Here is a 23,104-nt window from a genome sequence, read left to right as displayed (position 1 = left end):
TTCTTGAAACAGATTGTTTTAAAGAGACATTATCGAGTGCTGTAAAACTTCTGTCGTGTTTTTTTGTCTCTAAGTGATACCTATCTTACAGCTGGCTGTGGAGTGGCTTTGGCATTCTAATTAGAAGGTGGCTAAGAAAGTTACCAAGAAAGTTACCAGTTGTCTGGGGCTTGGTGGTGTCTGTAGGTGTTAGCACAATACAAGTTATATTAATTATTATTATACCTTATGTGGTCTACTTTGAAGTGCCCCACCTTCTCACTCTGCTGCAGCAACCATTAACTAACTTCCAGAGCTGTGTTCAATCCTACTGACACTAGTGATGCCGGGCTCAAACATAAAAAGAAATGCATGATGGGAGAGAGAGCCCTGTTATTAAAACAGTGTTTCCAAGGGGAAGGAAGTGGTGCTATCGATTTTTTTCAAGAGTACAATGGAGACTTGAAACTTTATGTTTTTAAATTACTTATTGTCTTTTTTTCAGTTTTATAAAGGGGAGGAGCTGAGACCTGAAGTATTTTACCAGTTCCTTTAGCCTTTCTTTAAGACTATTCAGTGTGTTAGTACAGTTGAAATCACATAGTGCAAAAATGAAGGTACATAAGTGGCTTACTGACACAGCAGTGGTGCTGGGTGCTAATAGCGCATCATCACAAGTTAACAGAACTGATACCTTTTACCTTGGACTTTGTGGGGCTATATCTGAGAAGTTGCAAGTTTTTCGTCTTACAGCTGAGCAGCATGAGATGACAGATATGTCTTTTCTGTGCAGATCCATCTATTCTAGCTTTTTTAGTAGGTGTGTAAACATGAACCTAAAGTTAAGCATGTGCTTAAGTGCTTTGCTGAATCAGGGCCAAAACAGACTTCTAAATAAAACTTAAAGACATTTTCCCCAAATCAATTCTCCCCTCACATCTCAAATGAAGATGGCTCATATAGCATAAATAAATCTGCATGTTTTCTTTTTAATATTCAATCTACATGTTCAAGGCAAAGATGTGGGTGTAAGTGAGAAGTTTGTTGGGGATTCAGCTTTCATTATGAAAGAAGTATTAAGGTGACAAAGTTATAAATAATACCTTAGATTTAAACAGATAATTAGATATTATACTAAATTGTTCATATTCTTATCTCTTACCTAGGACTTTATCCAACTGGACATATGAATTTGACAAATGGGCTCCTTCTGTGGTGAAAATTTCTTACAAGGTTTGATTTGCATTCTCTATTTGTATAAAATTGAAAGTGTGATAAATAGACCCTCCTCTTCCTCATTTCCCAAGCTAATCTGTAGACTCTGGCTGTAAAGTTTTGTCATGTGCATCATGTACTAAACAGTGACAGTTAATCATCCCAAACAGATTACCATAATAAACCATAATTATTTTCAAATGGTGAAATGCAGAAGAAAATTGTTAATGATCATATTGCAAGGTTTCTGATGAGAGTAATACAAATGATAAATAAGACACATTTTGTATATTGCTGAATACTTTAATGTTAGGCTACTTTGTTTCCAATTGTTCCTATAAAGTCAAGCAGTTACCAAGGAGACTAGATAGACTGACTGCTGCTACTTCCATATAAACAGAGCTTTGCAGTCCAGCAGCTAGTTTCCTGGTATGAGGTTACTGTAATTTTTCTCTTCTCTTCTCCCTCCCATGGTCTTCATTTGGGAAACCATTCTGAAGGGATCTGTAATATGTCAATACATTGTTTGATTTTGCTTTTTAGCACACTCATACAAACACCTTTTCTCTGCTAACCCATGATTGTAAGAAATAGCAGAGGACTATATACAATTATTTTCTTCATCCTTTATTTTATTTTCTCTTCTCTTTCAGGGGACACCTGCCATGCGTCGTTCACTTGTTCCTCAGCTTCGAAGTGGAAAATTTAATGTTCTTTTAACTACTTATGAATACATAATAAAGGATAAACACATTCTTGCTAAGGTAAAAATTTATTTCGGTCTCTTCTTAACTGCAAACCCTCCTCCATGTCACCAAACTGTGTCTTGCATGAAACTTTTATTCTGTTGCCCATAGAAATCATAGAAATGTAGGACTGCAAGGGACCTCGAAAGCTCTTCTAGTCCAGTCCCCTGCACTAGAGGCCAGACAAAGTGTTATCTAGACTGTCCCCGACAGGTGTTTGTCTAACCTGTTCTTAAAAACCTTCAATGATGGAGATTCCACAACCTCCCAGATAATTTGTTCCAGTGCTTAATGACATGTACAGCTAGGAAGATTTTCCTAATGTCTAACCTAAATCATCCTTGCTGCAATTTAAGTCCATTCTTGTCCCATCCTCAGTGGATAAGCAGAACAATTTATCACCCTCCTTTATATAACAGCCTTTTACATACTTAAAGACTGTTACCGTGTGCGTGTCTCTCTCCCCCCCTCCACTGTCCCCCGCAGTCTTCTCTTCTCCAGACTAAACAAACCCAGTTTTTTTCAATCTTTCCTCATACGTCATGTTTTCTAGACTTCAGTAATTTTTGTTGCTCCCCTCTAGACTTTCTCCAATTTGTCCACCTCTTTCCTGAAGTGTGGTGCCCAGAACTGGACACAGTTCTCCAGTAGAGACCTTATCAGTGCTGAATAGAGTGGGAGAATTACTTTTCGTGTCTTGCTTTCAACATTCCTGCTAATACATCGCAGAATGATGTTCGCTTTGTCCACCAGTATTACATTGGTGACCCATATTTAGTTTGTGACCCACTCTAACCCCCAGATCCTTTTCTGCAGTATGCCTTCTCAGGCAGTCATTTTCCATTTTGTATTTGTGCAATTGATTATTCCTTCCTAAGTGTAGTATTTTGCATTTGTCCATATTGAATTTCATCGTATTTAATTTAGACCATTTCTCAAGTTTTGTTAACATCATTTTGAATTCTAATCCTGTCCTCCAAAGTGCTTGCAGCCCCTCCCCACCTGGTATTGTCAGCAGACTTTATAAGTGTACTGTCTATGCCATTATCCAAGTCATTTATGAAAATATTGAATAGAACCAGACTCAACCACTCAATGTGCCCTTCCAGCTCAATTGTGAACCATTGCTAACGAGACTGAGTACTCTTTCCAGCTAATTGTGCACCCACCTTATAGTAGGTTCATCTAGGCTTTGTTTGTCTAGTTTTGTTTATGAGAAGGTCATCTGACATGGTTTCAAAGCTTTACTAAAATCAAAATATGTGACTTATACCGTTTCCTACCACTCACAAGAAGGATGCTAGGTTGGTTTGACATGATTTGTTCTTGATAAATCTGTGTTAAATGCTCCATGTTTCCTTCTGTGTTGTCCTTATTCCTCTTTTAATAGATAAGTACTATATTTTCCCTTTTCCAGTTCTTATGTCTCGCTCTCATTGTCCATGAATTCTCAAAGATAATTCCTAATGGCTCAGAGATCTCTTCAACCAGTTCCTGAAGTATTCTAGGATGCATTTCATGAGGCCCTGCTGACTTGAAGACTTCTAATTAGTCGAAGTAATTCTTAACTTGTTCTTCTTCTTTGAGTGCTTGTTCACGTCCATTCCACATTAGGTGTGCGCACGCCGTGTGCACGAGTGTCGGAAACTTTTCCCTTAGCAGCTCCCATCGGGCCGGCGGGGTCCCGCCTGAGCGGCGCCACTACACCGTGCATATATACCCCCGCTGGCCCGACACCCTCCAGTTCCTTCTTACCATCCGTGGCGACGTTGGAACAACCTCTTGCTCTCCTATGAGAAGCAATCCCTCAGCTTTAGAGTACTTAGTGTATGGCTACACTTACAAATCTGCAGCGCTGGTAGTTGCAGCGCTGGTCGTCCAGCTGTGCAGGGCCAGCGCTGGTGTGTGGCCACACTCACAGCTACCAGCGCTGCAGTGTGGCCACATTTGCAGCATTTGCAGTGCTGTTGGGAGTGATGAATTATGGGCAGCTATCCCAGCATTCAAGTGGCAGCAACGTGCTTTTCAAAAGAGGGGGGTGTGGGGCAGTGTGACAGGGACCGGGGGGGGGGGGAGAGAGAGAGTGGATTTTTGGAACCGACACTGTGCAAAATCAGAAAATTTTCCCACCCCCTTACTGTTAACTGCAAACAGCCTGCATCCAACATACTCCATTTCCCCCCTCTGCCCCCTCCCCCGTTTCTCTCAAGCAAAGCAAACACTCAACCCCTGCAGGGGGTTATCTCATTTCATTGTTGACAGTAGTTACAGATTAATGACAGCAAACAGGAGCTATGTTTGAAGCAGCTCCACGGAGCCCGGAGCTCCGAATTGACAACAAAACAAAGAGAGGCTGCATAACAAAACAAAGGGAATAATTTAGTTAAAAGCATTCTGGGATACTCCTTATACCCTGGAGGCCAATAACAGCGCTGGTGAGTGTCCACACTTGATGACCAGCGCTGCAGAACCAGCGCTGCAACCCTTATACCCCAAGCAGACCTGGGTGTACGGCCAGCGCTGCAGCCAGGGAGTTGCAGCGCTGGTTGTGCCCTGCAAGTGTGGACAGGGTGTAATTGCAGCGCTGGAAAGCCTCTACCAGCGCTGCAACTTGCAAGTGTAGCCAAGCCCTTAGCTGCTATCAGTTCGTTAGCATTCTATTGTTGTGGGCACTTAATAGATTAGGTGCTTGGAGGCTTCCAGCACCCACCCTGGGCCGTGGGGCATGCCACAGGCCCAGAGGTTTAAGGCTTGTGCCATGTGCCGCAAGCCCATGCCGGTTAGTGACCCCCACAACTCCTGTCTATGTTGCCTGGGGGAAGCACACCAAACAGAGAGGTGTAAGATTTGCAAGGCGTTTAAGCCTAGAACAAAAAAAGAGAGAGACTTTCACTTGAAGCAGTTGTTGATGGAGGCAGCGCTGCAGCCATCGGGCCCGGAGCGCCTGACGCCGGCTCCAGCCTCCTCGGTGCGGAGTGCCCCAGAGTCGTCAAGAGACCTGGTGCCGGGTAAGCACTGCAAGCCGACGGCCTCGGAGAAAAGTAGACCACAGTACCACTCATCCTCCCTGGTGCGGCCCAAGGCCAAACCAAAAGAAGGGCGCAGACGTTCCCCACAAAGGAGACCAGCGCCATCTAAGGGCCCAGGCACCGGAAAGAGCAGGATGGACATTGTGCCAGTGCTGGCACCAATGGCACCGGTGCCACAAGTCCCACTGAGTCCAACCCTAAGTGAACTCAGTGAGGACGGCGGGCTCGAGGGAGTAATAGATCAGCCCTCCATGTCTGACACCTTTGAGGCGGCGAAGGACCTCATCGAGTTGTTGGCGGTGAGCCCCGTCCTGATCAGGGAGAAGCCTCCAGCACCTGGGCCCGTGGTGCCGTCGAAGGGAAAGCCGGCAATGGTGCTAGGCAGGAGCCTTACCGCAGTCGAAATGGGGATAACAGGAGGTGGCATAATAATAATAACAATAGCTCCAGTAGGCCGGGCCAGGGCCAAGACCAGCATAAGTCTCAGCCCGGCCCTAAACCAGGCTTTTGAAGGTGTGCTCGAGGACAGCGTACCAGACCAATCACCGGATCCATCCCCTTGTTTCCTGAATCGCCTGTCCTGCTTCTCCCATGCGTGGTCCAGCATTACATCGGACTGTTGGGTGTTACGCATGGTGTGAGGCGGTTACATGCTGCAGTTCTCCTCCCTGCCTACCGCCCACCCCCTTCCCCATCCCTCCTCAGGATCCCTTCTCACAAGCACCTCCTGAAAGAGGAGGTTCGCATGCTCCTAAAGGCGGGGGTGGTAGAGTTGGTGCCGAAGGACCTAAGAGGGAAAGGGTTCTATTCCTACCCCGGAACCTCATCACGCAGAATGGAGGGCGGCTCTTCCACCCCGACCTGCAATCACTGCATCTAACGACGTGGAAGCTCTGTGGCTGAACGCTTTGGAGAGCCAGTGCTCCTTCCCTGTGCAGCAGGTTCTACTTGTTAGTAGGAAGCCCTCTACCAGGGCGACTTACCTGGCCAAGTGGAAGAGGTTCTCATGCTAGTGTGGGCCTCAACAGGTTCAGCCATGCCAGGCTCCGGTGCCTACCATTCTAGAGTACCTACTGCATCTCGAGCAGCAGGGGCTGGCCCCGTCCTCGATCAGGGTGCATCTGGCGGCCATTTCTGCCTTCCACCCGGGGTTTTCAGGGGGCTCGGTGTTCTCCCACCCAATGGTGGGGTGGTTCCTTAAGCGGCTGGAGAGGGTGTTCCCTTACTCACGCCCCCCAGTCCCTCCATGGAATCTCAACTTAGTCTTTTCTAAACTCATGGGGCCCCCGTTCAAGCCCCTTGCTACCTGCTCCCTCCTCCACCTTTCCTGGAAGGCGGCATTCCTGGTGACCATCACCTCGGCCAGAAGGGTATCTGAGCTGAGGGCACTCACCTCGGAGCCAACATATATGGTATTTCATAAAGACAAGGTGCAGCTCCGCCCACACCCCAAGTTCCTCCCAAAGGTGGTCTCACAATTCCGTCTAGGCCAGGACATTTGTCTGCCGGTGTTTTTCCCCAAACCTCATGTGGACCCGAGTCACCGCACACCCTGGACGTCCGTCGAGCCTTGGCATTCTACTTGGAGCGCACCAAACCCTTTCGTAAATCCACACAGCTGTTCGTGGCCGTGGCGGAAAGGATGAGAGGCCTCCCGGATTCGGCGCAGCGAATCTTCTCCTGGATTACAGACTGCATTTGGGCGTGTTATGATCTCGCAGGTGTTCCGGCCCCAACGATCACGGCCCACTCGACCAGGGTGCAAGCAGCTTCAGCAGCGTTCCTCACACAGGTCCCGATCCAGGAGATCTGCAGAGGAGCCACCTGGTCGTCGGTGCATACCTTTACGACCCACTATGTGGTCAACCAGCAGGCCCAAGAGGACACGGCGGTTGCCAGGGCGGTCCTCTGATCAATTGTTTCTGAGTACTACTCTCCGCCGAAGGTAAGCTTGTGGTTCACCTAGTGTGGAATGGACGTGAACAAGCACTCGAAGAAGAAAAAACGGTTACCTGCCTTTTCGTAACTGTTCTTCGAGATGTGTTGTTCACGTCCATTCCACCCCCCGCCCTCCTACCCCTCTGTCGGAGTCACCAGCAAGAAGGAACTGGAGGGGGTCGGGCCAGCGGGGGTATATATGCATGGTGCAGTGGCACCGCTCAGGCGGGGCCCCGCCGGCCCAACAGGTACCGCTAAGGGAAAAGTTTCCGACGCTTGTGCACGCAGCACGTGCACACTTAATGTGGAATGGATGTGAACAACACATCTCGAAGAACAACAGTTACGAAAAGGTAGGTAACTGGTTTTTTTCCTGTTTTAGCCTCAGATTCTATCCCATTTAAACTGATGTTCACTATGTTAGTTGTTCAATCACTGCTATCTTTTTTGGTGAAAACTGAAATAAAAAAGGCATCTAACATTTCGGCCATTGCTGCATTTTTTTGATATTGTCTTCCGTCCTCATTTGGTAATGGGACTGCGCTGTCCCTGGTCTTACTCTTGCTTCCCAATGTGGTTGTAAAATGCTTTCTTGTTACCCTTTATATCCCTAGCTAGTTTAATCTTGTTTTGTGCCTTTCCCTTTCTGATTTTGTTCCTACATGCTTGTGTAATTCTTTTGTATTCATCCCTTACAATTTGACCTAGTTTCCACCTTCTGTATGTCTCTTTTTTGAGCTTTAGGTCTCCTGATTAAGTTAGGGTGGCCTTTTACCATACTACTATCTTTCCTACACATTGGTATTGTTAGCTCTAGTACCCTTAATAACGTCTCTTTAAAAAATTACCAACTCTGAACTCTTTTTTCCCCAAGCTGCGATCATATTTGTTCCTCTGTTCTGTAAAGCAGAATCCCTGGATCTTCTCTGCACTTTGTAATAGTATTTATTCTGATCTTCAATCTGTGACCTCTACTATTCCAGTTCTGTGTTTCTGGGCAGAGACTGACCCTATTACAAAATTTCTGGTTATGTGGTGGTTTTTATTTGTGGCCACATAATAACTTATGCCTAAAATTTGATATCCAGAAAACTTTACATCACCTAAGGATCCAGTTTTCTTAATCTAAATGTCTCCTAAGTATTTGTGGTGTTACTATTTAAAAACTCTCAAAGTGACATGCAAATATTGATGCCTCAGTGGTAGTGGATGTATTTTTTAAATGTGCAACTAAGGTATCAGTAGTACTCTTGATATACATAAAGCAGACTGACAAGGTGCATAAATGCCTCACTGAGAGACCTTGTGATCTTATTGTCACCCTGTCATTCCTTTCCCTTCCTTTCACTCTTTTTGTATGTTCAAGACTCTGACTTGTCATGTTCAATGTCGTTTACGTGCTTTTTGGAGCATAGATGCTGCCTGGACTCATTTGGGGAGGCACCTAGTACATCTCTGAATGCATGAAAAAATAATTAATACTAAATCCCAACAGTTTGTTTTGTGTCTGCAGCATTTTTCTATCCCCTAGTTTTTGCCCACTCTTGTTCCTTGTCTTCAGCTCTTAGGCTGTAGATGGCATTGGTCTCCATGTTTCAACATCTGCTCTGACTGAATTAATTCTTTCATGGTGGGAGCTGAAATTCCTGGGGTGATATCCGTTGCTGGCTTCCTTCATTAAGAAGTTGCAGTGCCTGAAATGCCCTGGTTACCTTGTCCTGTTTTGTTTCCTCACATTTAAGTTAGATGGAAGGATTTGGCTGAACTAAAAGAATGTGCATTGTTGTTTTCTTATGTGCCTGTTTGAAAACGTGTACTTGCTTCTTCTGAGTTTTTACTTGTGACAACTTCATTTAGAGTTCTTGGTTTTTCCGATTCTCCTAATAACTCCTATCCTGACCCTACAGTAATAGGTCTCCTAAGGACACCACCCTGTGAAAGATCCTAATGGGGGGAATGAGCTGTTAGCAGTTGCACGCTCAGATACAGTTGTACCCTAGCCACAGTTTGTTCCTCCTCCATTATGTACAAGGTCATTGCTGCCTGGATAACACTGTATTGGACTTTGATCCCCAACAAGCACTACTCTTAAAGCTAAAATAGCCAAGACCCAAGTCTCTCTTTCCTGTTTAATGCTGGTGGAAAGCACTTAGCACTAATTCTGGCAGTGTCTCATCTCTGTGTCAAAGGTTCGTTTTTCCCTGAGTTCACTAACTTGGCCAGATTTTTTTCCTGTTGCAGATTCGATGGAAGTACATGATAGTAGATGAAGGCCATCGAATGAAGAACCATCACTGCAAGCTGACTCAGGTCTTGAACACCCACTATGTGGCTCCTAGACGGATTCTGTTGACTGGGACACCACTGCAGAACAAGTTGCCTGAACTTTGGGCTCTCCTCAACTTCCTCCTCCCCACCATTTTCAAGAGCTGCAGCACCTTTGAACAGTGGTTTAATGCTCCATTTGCCATGACTGGAGAAAGGGTACTGGAATGGTTTGCTTAAATCTAATCAGAAATAAACAGTAGGATGAAAACAAAATGGAACCCATGATGTAGGAATAGCATCTGAACTGTCCCTTGTACTCACAGAATTATCATCCTAATGTAACAGTCACCTTCATTACAGCTTTACAATTCTTCACTTAAATTTCTCTTTCTGGACGCGGAGTCCTGTTTAATAATAAAATACAAGAGTACAGCATGGGGTAAATATTGCACATGTGTTTGTAAAGAGGTATAATCTTCCACATAGTCACAATATGACACAGTTCACAGATTTCTCTTGTAGTAACTCTTATAATTACATTTGTGAAGGTGGACTTAAACGAGGAAGAGACTATTCTGATCATCAGACGTCTCCACAAAGTGTTACGACCCTTCTTGCTGAGGAGACTGAAGAAAGAGGTTGAATCTCAACTGCCAGAAAAGGTTTGTGGAGGAAGGATTTCATGAAAAACGTGTTCCCCAGTGTCTGGGATTTTTGTACATTTTTTTTTCTTTTTTAAAAGCACCATACAATATAGCTGTTCAGGTTATCCTACAGAAGGAAACTTCCTAGAGCCACCAGTTGATTTTTAAGAAAAATCTTTAAATTAACTAAGATTTTCCTTTACAAAGAATAAAAAGCTATAAGTGAGAACTTCTGAAGTTGGCAGAGGTTTCCTGTGTGCTCAGTCTTTCATCCAAATCCTGTATTTGACAATTTTTGCTAAAAGTGTCAGTACTAAAGTCCATAATATAGTTTTAGTACAGCTTAAAGCTAATTGTGTCTGCTAAAACTGGTTTACATAAAATGTTTATTTCCACAGTATTTATATTCAGGGCATTAATAAAAACCAACCTGACTGATTACTGAGGGTCAGATTCTGCCACCTTTACTCTCCTGAATAGTACTTTTACTCCCTCTAGTAGTTGTATTGAAATAATTGAAACTCATAAAGTACCATGTTTGTAAGGGTAACAGACTCTGATTCTGCTTTTGGGAGTCAGAAACTTTCCAACACTGTGTCTTGTGGTATTTTTTTAATCTTACGCACAACTTTTAACCAGGTTGTCATGCATCTCAGAATTTTTCAGAGCCAGATAACAAAAAAAAAATACAATTTAGCTCCTTCTGCATTTGGAAGGGTTTGTTTCACATTTTGCAAGAGACATATATAAACCCTCTAGGTTACTTTATCTGTGTATAAATGTGAAAGTGCCAAAGTTTACACCCTGTTAGAATCCCAAACTGAAATTGGAGGATGCAGGAATCAAACCATTTGTACCTTTCTGACACACTAAGCCCGTGCCAAAAACTGATCCTGGTTCTGTCCTTTCAATTATATACAGCTAAAATTCAAGCCTAAAAAGTAATGTATTGCAAAAGAAAACAATTACTCTTGACTTTCTCCCTTCCCTTAAACCTGTTCTATCAGTGTGAGTGAGCAGATGATGGAAATATACAAAAATTCTGCTTTCTGAAGCACATTCAGGAGTCAAATCAATGGAGGAGAGCGATGGATCAAAAGGAACAGCATTGCACCGATATTAAGTGAACTTTGAAAACTATATTTTGCTATTCCTGCATTACACAAGATCAATGTGACAGATGGCAGATAGCAGAGGATATGTCACAACCAAAGTTCACAACAGTTAGCAATTTGTGGCCTAGTATCTCCATTACCTTACCGAGAAGACAGAACTAACCTGGACTTAATTACAGAGTAGCAATTTATAGGCTGGCTTTGCTTCCTCATGTTTCTTTTAAAATATGTAAGGCTTAATTTGATTAGAACATGAATCTTAGGCTCTTATAATTAAAATACCCAAGGCATTTCAAGGTAGAGTGTACATCCTCCATTTACTTCCTCAGTAATGATCTCACACACAGAGAAAACTAAGTAGCAATATGCGGGAGGTGGATCTAACTCCTGAGAAGCAGAAAAGTTACAGGCAGTTCCTATATAAGCCTTCCTATGCTATGTGCAACCTGTAAATATAGGATGTGATTCAGAACAAAATTCACCCTAGCAATCTGTTATACTGTGCTGGGAATGAGAGAGCTCCAGGACCTGGAAGCCAGCCTTCAGGAGGGCAAAATATGTGCCAGGTAGCCCGGGAGCATAAGGGAGTCCTGAATTACACCCATTTTGCTTGCCCATTCTGGCGTGACCATCTGGCACAAGGTTCTCCAGGACATGGTCAAGATGCTAAGAGGGGTACTCTTGCTTACATTGCTTTCCAGCCTCCTGAGACTTAATTCTGTAAATATAGAGGCTGAATTCAATCAAAACAGAACATGAAGATTTTGGAAAGGTCTTTCTGTTAATTTTCTTTGTTATTCCGCCAGTGTCTCATGTTGTAAATGTGACACAGTGGGCCCTTGCTTACTGTGGACCCAGTTCTGTTCCCACTGAAGTACATGGAAAAACTGGCAAGACTTGACCTTAGTTCCCAAATAATCAGCAACAAGGAGGCATTATATTTAGTTATGTTAGATACATTTCTTGGCACACTTATTTCAGTACATACTGTGTTAATTACAAGAAATAGGCAGAGCCTTTATGGATCTCTGGCTACTAACTGGGGCTTGCCAGTGCTGTGCAACAGTGGGGAAGATGTTTCAGGCATCCTTTTCCTCTGTCTTATCCGAACAAAATGCAAACAGTACAAATGCTGAAAGAGAAATAGGTGAGAACCACAGCATTCAAGTCAAGATGAAAGTTGTGGGGAGAAGGCATCTGGGGTTTTAATTTTTCCCACTGTAGACAGAGGGGGCAATTGTAAAATTCAGCTCTGGCTTCAAATATGGAAGTTGGGGGATATTTGACTCCCCAGTTAAACCCAAAACAATTAGAGGTAAGTAGTAATAGGGATATTTTGTTACATGATTTTTATTGTGACATTGTACTAACATTGACCTGGATCAGCATTTTAAAGATATAAACCAGCTCAGTAGTAGAATTTATTTAATGAAAGGGACATATAATACACATCTTTAATTAAGTGTTGTGAACTGTATTGCCATTATGCCCTCCTCCCTCCCAACATATAGTGTTCATACCAGCCTCCTTTGCAACATTTTTTATTAATTTTAGCTTGGAACATACTCAGATTTGAGACTTGACTGAATTGCTACCAGTACAATCCCATTATTTAAATTTGTATTGCAGTTCAGATTTCTCCCCATTGACTGTCAATGAGAGCCACTGTATTCAGTAGCTTTATTAAAAAAGAGGGATTGATAAAATGCTTAATAGTATTAGTTTAGGGGAGTTGTGGTTGTATTCCCCTATTTTTTTTAAAAAAACAGTGTTCAAGTCCAATGTCATGCATTGGAATTGATGACACAAGATGGCTAATGACAGTTCCATCTTGTCTGACAGGTTCTTGGTAGAGAAGCTACTAAATGAATATTCAGTTCCCTCTCATCTGTGACCTCATCCTCCTGATCCTCTGAGCTTAAAATAACTCAATCATATTTTAATCAGTTTATTAAACATTAGGTGGCTTGCTGATTTACTTTTAATCACATCCTGCAAGATTTCTAGCTATTAATATGGCTTTGTGTGTGTATTATGATTTTTTGTCTAATTATTAAAAACACAGAGGGTATACCAAGCCAGATTTTATGCATGAGTTAATTTGTAGAAAAGTGTGTGTGTTTAAAATTATATAGGAAAAAAACACCCTGTATTACTGGCTTTGAGGCTGATACGTGATCAGAACAAACTAAAGACAAGTTAGTTCAGCCAATGTTACGTGAGTTGAATTTTTGAGGTTACAACATACTTTACTATATTTGCAAACAGTTCCCTCATTCTTATTTGTATGTTTAGAAAAAAAAATACATATTTCCAACCAAACATTAGTGAATGGCATGATATTTAGGGCTGAATGTGAATCTCATTTGTTTTGTGACAGGTATACAACCACAACTGATCTTTTAAAAATGTTTTGCAAGCGTAATAAAGAAAATTCACAAGTTATTGACCATTCATTTTGAGAGCGCTTGTATAATTATAGAAAGAAAAAATACAAAAATATCTCTTTTTGGCTGCTTTGCTGAACAGTATTGAATGTTCATGCTCAGAGAAACCAAGCAATTTACAGTAGACATGGAACCCAAAGATAAACTTTGGAGACAACCATTACAATGAGGGAATCTGGATTCCAAGAGTGTGGGTGGCCACTTTACAATTCTCTCTTTCTCCCTGGGAGATATAGATACTGCTGGGTTACAAGTGTTCCTATAAGGGGAAAGACCTGCAGTTAAATCATCCTAACATGATTATAGACTGGCAAAACTGTGTGCTCCATTTATCTATTGCTATTTTTCACACTAGGTTGAATATGTGATCAAATGCGACATGTCAGCTCTTCAGAAGATTCTCTACCGCCATATGCAAGCGAAGGGAATCCTCCTCACAGATGGCTCTGAGAAAGACAAAAAGGTACAAAGGGAACTATAATACTTAACAACAATACATTATGGCGATGTGTTTACTGAATGTGTGACAGTCCGCACCAGCCTGCTTATTAAAAAACCAAGTAAACTTTTTTGGATATCCTACTGCAGATGTGTCAGTTGGGGTAAGAATTTGCCCACAACTGAAATGTTTGTGCAAAAACATTCACAATGCAAAACCTGACCTTGTTTTTGATATATAATTGTAAAGATGCATTTCTGAACGCAGTGTTACAAAACCTCCCTAAGAGGCTGAAACGTAATATGGAATCCTGTGTAAAATAACTGGGATTGTGGCACATTGGCTACATCAGGTTATTTATTAAAAGTGTTGAAAAGCACACCCAAAGTCCTATTCTCACTCCTCTGGACTCTCTAATTCCTCCTGCTTCCCATCTGGTTCCCAGGGTCCTTGTTCAGTCAGTGCTAATCTCCCCCCTCCAACTTCCAGTACTAGTTTCCCTTCCCCACCTAAGACTCATCATCCCTTATTAGCTACCTCTAGAGCATTTTAGCTGCTTAGAACCGTGTGTTGTTCTTGTGGTTGACAGAGAAGCAGATAGATTCAGGTAACTGCCAAAGGAAGGCACTGTAGAAGTGAAAAGTAGCTGAACAGAATCATGCCCTACATGTAGGGTTTAGACATCACATAATCTATATGCCCCGTAAATCTAGATGGCAGACTGACATTGCCTCCCAACACGACCACTGTAATGAGATACAAACCCCAGGCCCCAGTACATTTCCATTGATTTTTTTCAGATCTTCCATACGTTTTTCTCTTAGACCAAACCACCTCTGACAATGGAGGTTGCACATGGACTTGAGGGGACAACCAACTTCATTTTACTACATAGCTTCTTCAGGGAGTTTCCTGTGCAACTCTGAGATTTCATTGCATGAGATGGCCTTCAACTTTGGTGTAGAAATATAGAATGCCTCCCTAAAAATTCAGATTTTTAAAAATCTTCAGTTACCAGCATTTCAGTTTTGCCATTTGACTTGTATTTTTTCCTCCCTTAGGGAAAAGGTGGGGCGAAAACTCTTATGAACACTATCATGCAATTGAGAAAGATATGCAATCACCCATATATGTTTCAGCATATTGAGGTAAGGCTGTCATGTTCAGTTTGCTTAGTCTTTTCTGTATGGATCGCTAATGATATAGAAAACCAGGGTTAGAGAATTACACATGTATGAAAGTCTAACCAAGGCCATATTCAAGTCTTAATTTTTATCTATTCTTTGCAATTTACTAAAGGAGGAGGGGTTCTGAAACTTTCTGAAACTTGGTGCTTACTACTGAATAAATACACTCTTCTCTCTTAATTTTGAGATATATGTGGTAGGAGAAGCCCCTGCCACTGTCACTTTTCTGGAAGTGGCAAGTTTGGGGAATATACTTATTTGGTTACCACTATGGCTAGGCAATTCACAAAGTACATGAACAAAGTACATCTTGTGATACATGATTATTGTGGTTTTTTGTTTGCTCACTTGCTAATTCACGAAATTCAGTAATTTGCAAATGGGTCTCCCAGTAATTAGTGCAAATTAAGTTCTACTATAGTTGTAATCTGGTAAAGTGCCCACTGAGGGAAATCATTCCTACAAGCCATGCATTTTAAGAAACAGTGGGAAAAACAGCGTCCTTGTACCATAAGGCAGACTCCAAGGTGTATGAGTGGTAATGAGGCTTGAACCCTAGCATTCAACACATAATTATAGGGCTCAATATAAAGATAACTGTTCTCGGATTACTGTATAATCTCAGTGTCTAATAATCCATTTATATTATTTGCAGGAGTCCTTTGCTGAACACTTGGGCTATTCAAGTGGTGTTATCAATGGGTAAATCTTTTTTTTTCTCTTCATTGTATATTTGTAATGAAACCATTGTGCAGGATGTTTTATGTTATTTTCAATAGTTGCATTATCAAAACTAAGCAGTTTGCAAAACAAATTCAATCTTACAGTTAGAAGTAATGTACCTTATAGACCCTGGTCAATTAAAAACTTTCTCTGTACTCTAAATGGTTCCTCATGTCATCTGGAGTTATGCAGTCTCAGAGGCTGCTGCTTATTCCAAAGGGATGCTTCCTTCTTGGAAGCAGCAATTTAAAGCTGCTTTTGTACTCATGTAGTAACTAGAGACTTCCCAGGCTCCAATCTGGCTTTTTTGACTGTCAGGGCAGGCTCAATGTCTACTCCAACATCTAAATAAGGAGCAGGTTTTTCCTTGGCTGACTTTAAAGGAGCCTTGTGTTTTGCAGATAACTCCAGTGGCTGGGTACTTGATGCAGTTTAGCCTGACAAATGATTAAGAGGAGCTCCTCATGGCAATGAGTGTGTGTGATTTCCATTGACTTAAGACAAGTGATTGGGAGTAGGATCTCTTCCTCCACAAAAATCCCAAGGATTGAGTAAGGTGGAAAGGATTTCTACTCCTTGCTGTATCTGTTTACAAACATTCTTCTTTGAGTATGTGTCAGTGTGAATCTACTCTGGTTGTATATATGCCTCATGAAAGTGAGATAGCAGAATCCACGTACACTGTCTCTCCTTGTGCTTCTGTGTGAGGGCATGAACAGTGGGCAGCCATAACCCTCCCTCAATTTTCTTACCATCCGTGGCAGCAAGACAGGGCCTGGCAAATGTGCAACCCACTAGTTCTTAGCTCAGGCTAAACTTCTTCGGTATCTTCCAAAGCCTTCAGAACCACTTCTAATCTACTATGTTCAACTGCCGTGAACTGATCCAACCTATCTGGACTGAACGCTACTGTTCATACCCCCCTGTACCGAGCTCCTCATTATGACCGATTTAAAACCTGCAAGCTTCAAAACCTGTCCATGCTGCAGTGCCTAATACTCCTGAGGGATGGACATAGTAGATATCTCTTTTGCCTGAGGGAATTGCATATTCTGAGCAGATGCTTACACAGAAATCACGAGATGCGAGGTTGAAACCCCATCTTCTGCAACAATCCATGCATGTCTCCTCAGACCCTTAGGAAATGAGTTCCAGAACCCTACTAGTGGAGAAGCTAGGATCATCGAGCGTGCCATCAACCTGCTAGGCAGTCTCTCCTACTAGCACAGAGAAGAGGGCATCGAGGAATGTTTCAACATCAAAGTTGATCCCAACATTAATGCTGAAGCCAGAACAGACACCTCTGGTGTTGAATTCAGTCACAGAGGGGCTGCTTTAAGCAGAAGCTTGAGAAGGAGTTCAGTATCCTCTCATAAGAGCAAACATTAAAGCCTTTGGGGAGGAGTCCAGCAATCCTTGCCCAGTGTTGAGGGCTCAGGGAAGGAGCAGCTTGTGATGCAGCAAATACCACTGGTACCAGCGATGCAGTCCTCAGCCTTGATCCTAGCCTCATGGAGGGGATAGGACTGCAGCTGAATGATCTGTTTGGGAGGATGTTTGGGAGGTTGTTGTACTCCTCAGCTTTGCTATGGCTACATGCTAACTGCCATATCATGCCATATCATGTTACATTGTCCCATGTTAGAAGTCATATTTGGCTAACATTCCTCCTCACAAAGCTCCCTCGTGACAGCAGAGAGACGCTTGGACATAATTAAGGAAGGCCAGTTAGTGTCAAGATGTCTTTGCAAGTGATGATGAAAATGTTGGACACTGGCCATTCTGATGATCATGTGCTGAACATTGTGATTCCATGAGTCGGGCATCATGAGAGAGGTGCGGGCCATGATTGAGGAGTTGCCTTTGGAGGGCTGACAGCTGTGAACTAGAGTAAATGGTGGATTCTCTGTAAACTAAAGTCTTTAAATCAAGATTTGAGGACTTCGGTATCTCTGCCAGAGGTTATGGGTCTATAAGAAGAGTGGGTGGGAGAGGATCTGTGGCCTGTGATGTTCAGGAGGTCAGACTAGATTATCATGATAGTCCCTTCTGGCCTTAGTCTATGAGAAGCCCTTTAATTGGGATAAGGTGGTGCTGAAATCACACTCCAAGTTCATCCCTAAGGTGGTCTTGGAAGTGCCACATAAATAAATTGATTACTTTGCCAAAACAGCACTGAACAATGCATAGTTTGGACATCTCCAGAGCATTTCTCTGTTACCGCAATGGGGCCAAGTCTTTCAGGCTGTCTCCCCACTTCTCTGTGGCCATATCTGGTGCATCAAAAGGCTAAGTGGAAATGGATCACACATATTTCCACCTGCTATCAACTGGCTTGTGAACCTTTCCCTCCACACATCGAGGTGCACACCATCAGGGCAAGAAGCAGCATCTTCCATCTGTTTCTTGAGATCTGCAAGGCAGCTACATGGAGCAACCCCCTAACTTTTAAACACTTGTCACACAGCCAGGTTTCAAGACTGCACTTGATGTGGCAACCAGGCTGCATGTCAAATTTGGGAAAACAATATTTTAGTCATTGTTCAGCTGATATACCTGGGGCCCACTTTCCTGAGGAGATACTGCTTTCCAGTTGGCTACAATGGGATCCACACTGAAACATACTTGAAGAATGAATGTTTACTTACCTTACCCTACCATAGCTGGTTCTTTGAGATGTAGTCAGTGTGGATCCCATGACCAACCCCCAATCCCTGCTTTTCAGTTTTCAACAATAGGGACTTTGGATTGCCAAAGAACTGAGGGAGGATGGCATCTTTATGCCCTCGTATGGAATCATGAGTCAGTACAGGGTGCATGTGTGGCTCTCAGACACTGCTATTCAAAAAACCTCCAGTTTTGCATGCATGAGGTGCGTGGGCTCCTACAGTAGGATCCATACCAAATACAATGTCTTGAAGAACCACAGTGGGCTAGGATAAGTAACTGTTCTTTATCCTAACACAAGGAGGATACTAATGTTTATGGCTGGCCTATCCCCAGCAGAGAAACAGACCCAGAACATGGTCTAGTACTGCCTAAGGGTTGGAGAGCTCATTTACATTTTCCACTTGACTCCCTCCCTGTCCCAAAAAGTATGTGTAATTCCTGCTTACACATTGAGTGACATTTGGCTTTTCCTGTCTTGCACACTGGTTTCATCTGCCTCCTAAATAGATAGGAGCTGTGCAACAGGCCAATATGCAGGCCTCAAAAGACCTGGTTACTTGTGGTCTGCATTGTGGTCTTAATAAAGATGCAGATCCTAATGGCAAATTTTATTTTAAAGCTATATGGCACATTTAGAGGTGAGTTGTGTATCATTTTTGTCTATCATTTGGCTAAAAAAAGAACAGGAGTACTTGTGGCACCTTAGAGACTAACAAATTTATTTCAGCATAAGCTTTCGTGGGCTACAGCCCACTTCATCGGATGCATAGAATGGAACACACAGAGAGAGTTAGGTTCCCTACTTAGACTCTCACCCTCTTACTGATGTAGCTTAAACCCTTCTTATACAAACTCTGGATTCAGCCTGCTGAATCTGACTTGCAACTCACTTGCTGAGGGGCTTGACAAAAGGAGTCTAGTAATGAAAGGATGTTCAGGTTAAAGGAGTCTGCCCCCTTTTTTAACTTACACCTTCCTCAGCCCTCTTCCAGCTCCTCCAAGTGTAAATTACACCAGTTTGGACTTATGCTTGATTACACATTGGTATGTTGCTATTAAGATGACTAAGGGAGACATTACACATTGCCTGTGAATTTGACCTATGGCTGTAGGCTTGTCAATGACTGAAAGCAGATCCTGCAAGCACTTATTTACCTCTGAAACTATATTACCTACTCTAGAAATGTCTCTTGCTTGAAGAAAAATTAGTCAGAGCACTGGATTTATATAAAGGACGATACTGGATCTGGGTGAAATTTTAATGAGCTTTGAATTTTTAAAAAAGGGAAACTTCTTTTTTTCCAAAAATTCACATAATTCCCCCCTCCTTCTATTTTAAAACTAATGCTAGAAAACATATATTGGGATCCTTCAATAACAATTTTAGAGAGAGAAAAGTACTGTTAATTCTGCTTTGGCAGAATAAAGGAATCTCTCCAACTCAGCACCTGCCAGCATTATTAGAAAAACAGTTTTAGAAGTAGGCTTGCAAAGGTTTTTATTGTGTTGTTTTATTTTTCTCTTAAACAGAGCCGAGCTTTATCGGGCCTCAGGGAAGTTTGAACTACTTGATCGTATTCTACCAAAGTTGCGAGCCACTAATCACCGTGTGCTTCTCTTCTGTCAAATGACATCCCTCATGACCATTATGGAGGACTATTTTGCTTTTCGAAATTTCCTTTACCTTCGCCTTGACGGTAAGCTGAGAGAGGAAACAAAGCACAGACAATAAACTGGGAGGTGGTGTGATTCAAGGGATAGGGCACTGGACTGGGATTCAGGAGATTTGGGTTCTCTACCTGGCTCTGCTGCCATCTTGCTGTGTGACTTTGGGCAAATCATTTCACCACTCTGTGCTTCTTTTTCTCCTTCCATTCTTTTGTTTTATCTATTTGGCCTGTAAGCTAAAGGGCTTCAGTCTCGGGTAGTGCCTCTGCTCACTAACCTAATAGTAAAATATTAAAATACTTAGTCTGTAGACACTCAAAATACTACACTTGGAACATATTTGAGGCCATTACCAGGATGCAGTTGATCTAGTGATCCATCAGGTCTGGTCTAATTCACTGTTTTTCAGATAAGATGTAAAATGAAGGTTTGCACCATTTGTCAGAAGTGAAGTCCCTGTGGCAATTTTCTTATGAGTAGGGGTGTTAACTACACTGTTCTGGCCAAATTCCAATTGAAGTAATTACTTTCTATCTACTTAAATTCCCATTCCTGTTTATTCACTGGGATGCTGTATTTTTGTGACAGGTAAAGCGATACCTAGATAACTTTAACTTATAGGAAAGTTGGGAAGGTTAATTAATTAATGTCTGTGAGTGTTTTATGATCCTTGAATGAAAGCTGTTACAGAAATGTAATGTAGTAGTATTAAAAGAGCATAAAACTAAAAATTGCCTGTTTTATCCCACTCAGGGGATGAAATGCATAATAATCAACTTAGATTATTTAGAATTTGAAAGATGATTTCTTTGTCAATAGCATATGACAATATTCAGGATGTTTAGAGTGATCTTCAACCTTCTGCAGCAGTAACAACCTCTGTCTATTACTAACAAGTTGAATGTTGGCTCTTGCTTGCTTCCAGTGTCAAATGTGACAATATTTAATGCAGTGTTGCAGCCATGTTTGGCCCAGGATTTAGAGAGTGGATGAGTGATGTGTAGTATCTATTGTTCTTCTCACCATTCCAACAAATGATTACCTCACCCATTTTGTGTCTCTAATATTTAATGGGGCAGTGTGTTCAGTCAAATAAAAGATAGCAATTATAGGGAAATATAACGAACAATGCCAACAATGCTCAAGTTACTTTTGGGTACTCATATTATCAAATTTTAAGTTGATTCAAAGCTTTTCATCCCTCAGGTGGGTTAAGTATTATTAATACCAAGCACTTCTTTAGTACTTTCCATCTAATGATACATTAATGAACATGGCCTCAAGATACCCTGCAGGGTAAGGGTATGTTGTACATATAGGGAAATTTAGGCACAAAAGTTGACTTGCCGAAAGCATCTCAGGAAATCTTCAGCAAGCTGGGAATGATACTCAGTTCTGTGCTTTAACTACAGGACTATCCTTTCTCTATACAATTGACTTCAGTTTTACCTTTGACATAATAAAACCCAACAAAATACTGTGGCCATCCAAGACAGCAGACTTAGCTGTGACATTTTACATCACTGTATACTACTTACTTTAGAATTAATCCTTCCTTATGCTAGAATGTTGCTGAAAATACATACATGTGTAAGTACCACTTATTCCTGTCATTTTTCAGTGTGGTAGACAGCATATTAGATAGACAGGGTGGGAGAGGAAACATCTTTTATTACACCAACTTCTGTTGGTGAAAGAGACAAGCTTTAGAGCTACACAGAAGTCTTCTTTAGCTCTGGGAACGGTGCTTACAGTGTCACAGCTAAATACAAGGTGGAACAGAAGGTTTAGCGCACACATTTTAAGGGACCTTTCAAGGTGAAGTGGCCCGTTAACACCCCTGCAGTCATAGGACAAAAGAGAGGGGTTAGTGGGTTATAGACTGTTGTAATAAACCATAAATCCAGTGTCTTTATTAAGACCATGACTTTTAGTGTCTAGCAAAGTTATGAATGTAAGCTCCCACACTCATCTTTTGAAGGTATTGTGCAGGTTTCCTCTGAGGACAAGGACTCGGAGGTCAGATATGGAGTGATCGTGTTGGGAATAGTGTTCACCCGTGGGTGATGGGGTGTTTTTGTCTTTTATCATTTTTCTGCGTGAGCACATTTGAAAGCGTAGTGATTGTTTGCTTTCACCCACATAGTTATTATTGGGGCATTTAGTACACTGGATGAAGTATACAGCATTTTGTGATAGGCACCACCCATAGCTACAACATCCCCACCAGCAGTCATAAGAAAAAAGAGTCATCTGGCCGGACACCCACAGTGGATGGAACCACACACTTGATCATGACCTTGATTTTCATCGTGCGTGGGGGGATAGATGGGGGTGTGTGGCGGAATGTCTGTAATCCTTAGAGAACATCACATCCATTACAGTCTCTCCAGCACATACAAGACTACATTGCTTAAAGAAGACTCCACACCACAATTCACCCAGGAATTTAAGGATATCATCAAGTCCTTCCCCAGACAACTCCAAGAAACACTGTATAACCTCATCCCCCAGAAACCCACCCCCAAGGATCTTCACGTTTCCCAAGTTATGTAAATAAGGGAACCCTGGCAGACCCATTACTAGGGCTCCATGTTTGTCATGGAGGTTGCGGAAGTCACGGATTCTGTGACTTGGCACAATCTCTGTGACTTCTGCGGGGTCCAGTGTGACTGACCTCAGAGCCGCCCAAGCTGCGGACGGTGCGGCTGGCTCTGGGGACTGCCTGAGCAGTGGTCCTGGGGTGGTCAGTGCAGCTGCAGCTGATGATACCCAGGTGGCCCGGGGCAGCAGTGCCCAGGTGGCAGGTGCAACCACTGCCAGCAGCTGGTGCCGCGGCTGCCCCACATTGCTCCCAGTAGCAGCCGCCCAGGATGCCTCCCCCCAGCAGCGGCTCCTCCAGATGCCCACCCACCCTACCACACCCCACCTTCAGCAGCAACCCCCTTAAAATGTAGTCGGGTATTTATAGTAAAAGTCATAGACCAGTCATGGCCTGTGAAATTTTGTGTATTGCCCGTGACCGGTCCATTACTT

The 23,104-nt window shown here is 42.6% G+C and overlaps 1 protein-coding gene across 4 annotated transcripts in view; it reads left to right on the top strand.

Moving 5' to 3' along the window:
* Nucleotides 1–23,104, top strand: part of SMARCA2 (SWI/SNF related, matrix associated, actin dependent regulator of chromatin, subfamily a, member 2) — a 174,398-nt gene that overhangs the window by 76,445 nt on the left and 74,849 nt on the right. For all 4 annotated transcript variants that reach the window (XM_045020794.1, XM_045020795.1, XM_045020793.1 and 1 more), the window contains 8 exons: nucleotides 1,146–1,212; nucleotides 1,848–1,958; nucleotides 9,149–9,391; nucleotides 9,724–9,837; nucleotides 13,737–13,844; nucleotides 14,882–14,968; nucleotides 15,663–15,709; nucleotides 19,931–20,097. In XM_045020794.1, the coding sequence (XP_044876729.1) occupies nucleotides 1,146–1,212; nucleotides 1,848–1,958; nucleotides 9,149–9,391; nucleotides 9,724–9,837; nucleotides 13,737–13,844; nucleotides 14,882–14,968; nucleotides 15,663–15,709; nucleotides 19,931–20,097 (944 nt within the window). The remainder of the gene's footprint in view (nucleotides 1–1,145; nucleotides 1,213–1,847; nucleotides 1,959–9,148; nucleotides 9,392–9,723; nucleotides 9,838–13,736; nucleotides 13,845–14,881; nucleotides 14,969–15,662; nucleotides 15,710–19,930; nucleotides 20,098–23,104) is intronic.

This window comes from Mauremys mutica, chromosome 6, assembly GCF_020497125.1.
Source record: "Mauremys mutica isolate MM-2020 ecotype Southern chromosome 6, ASM2049712v1, whole genome shotgun sequence".
NCBI lineage: Eukaryota > Metazoa > Chordata > Testudines > Geoemydidae > Mauremys > Mauremys mutica.
This window is presented reverse-complemented; position numbering and strand designations above follow the sequence as displayed.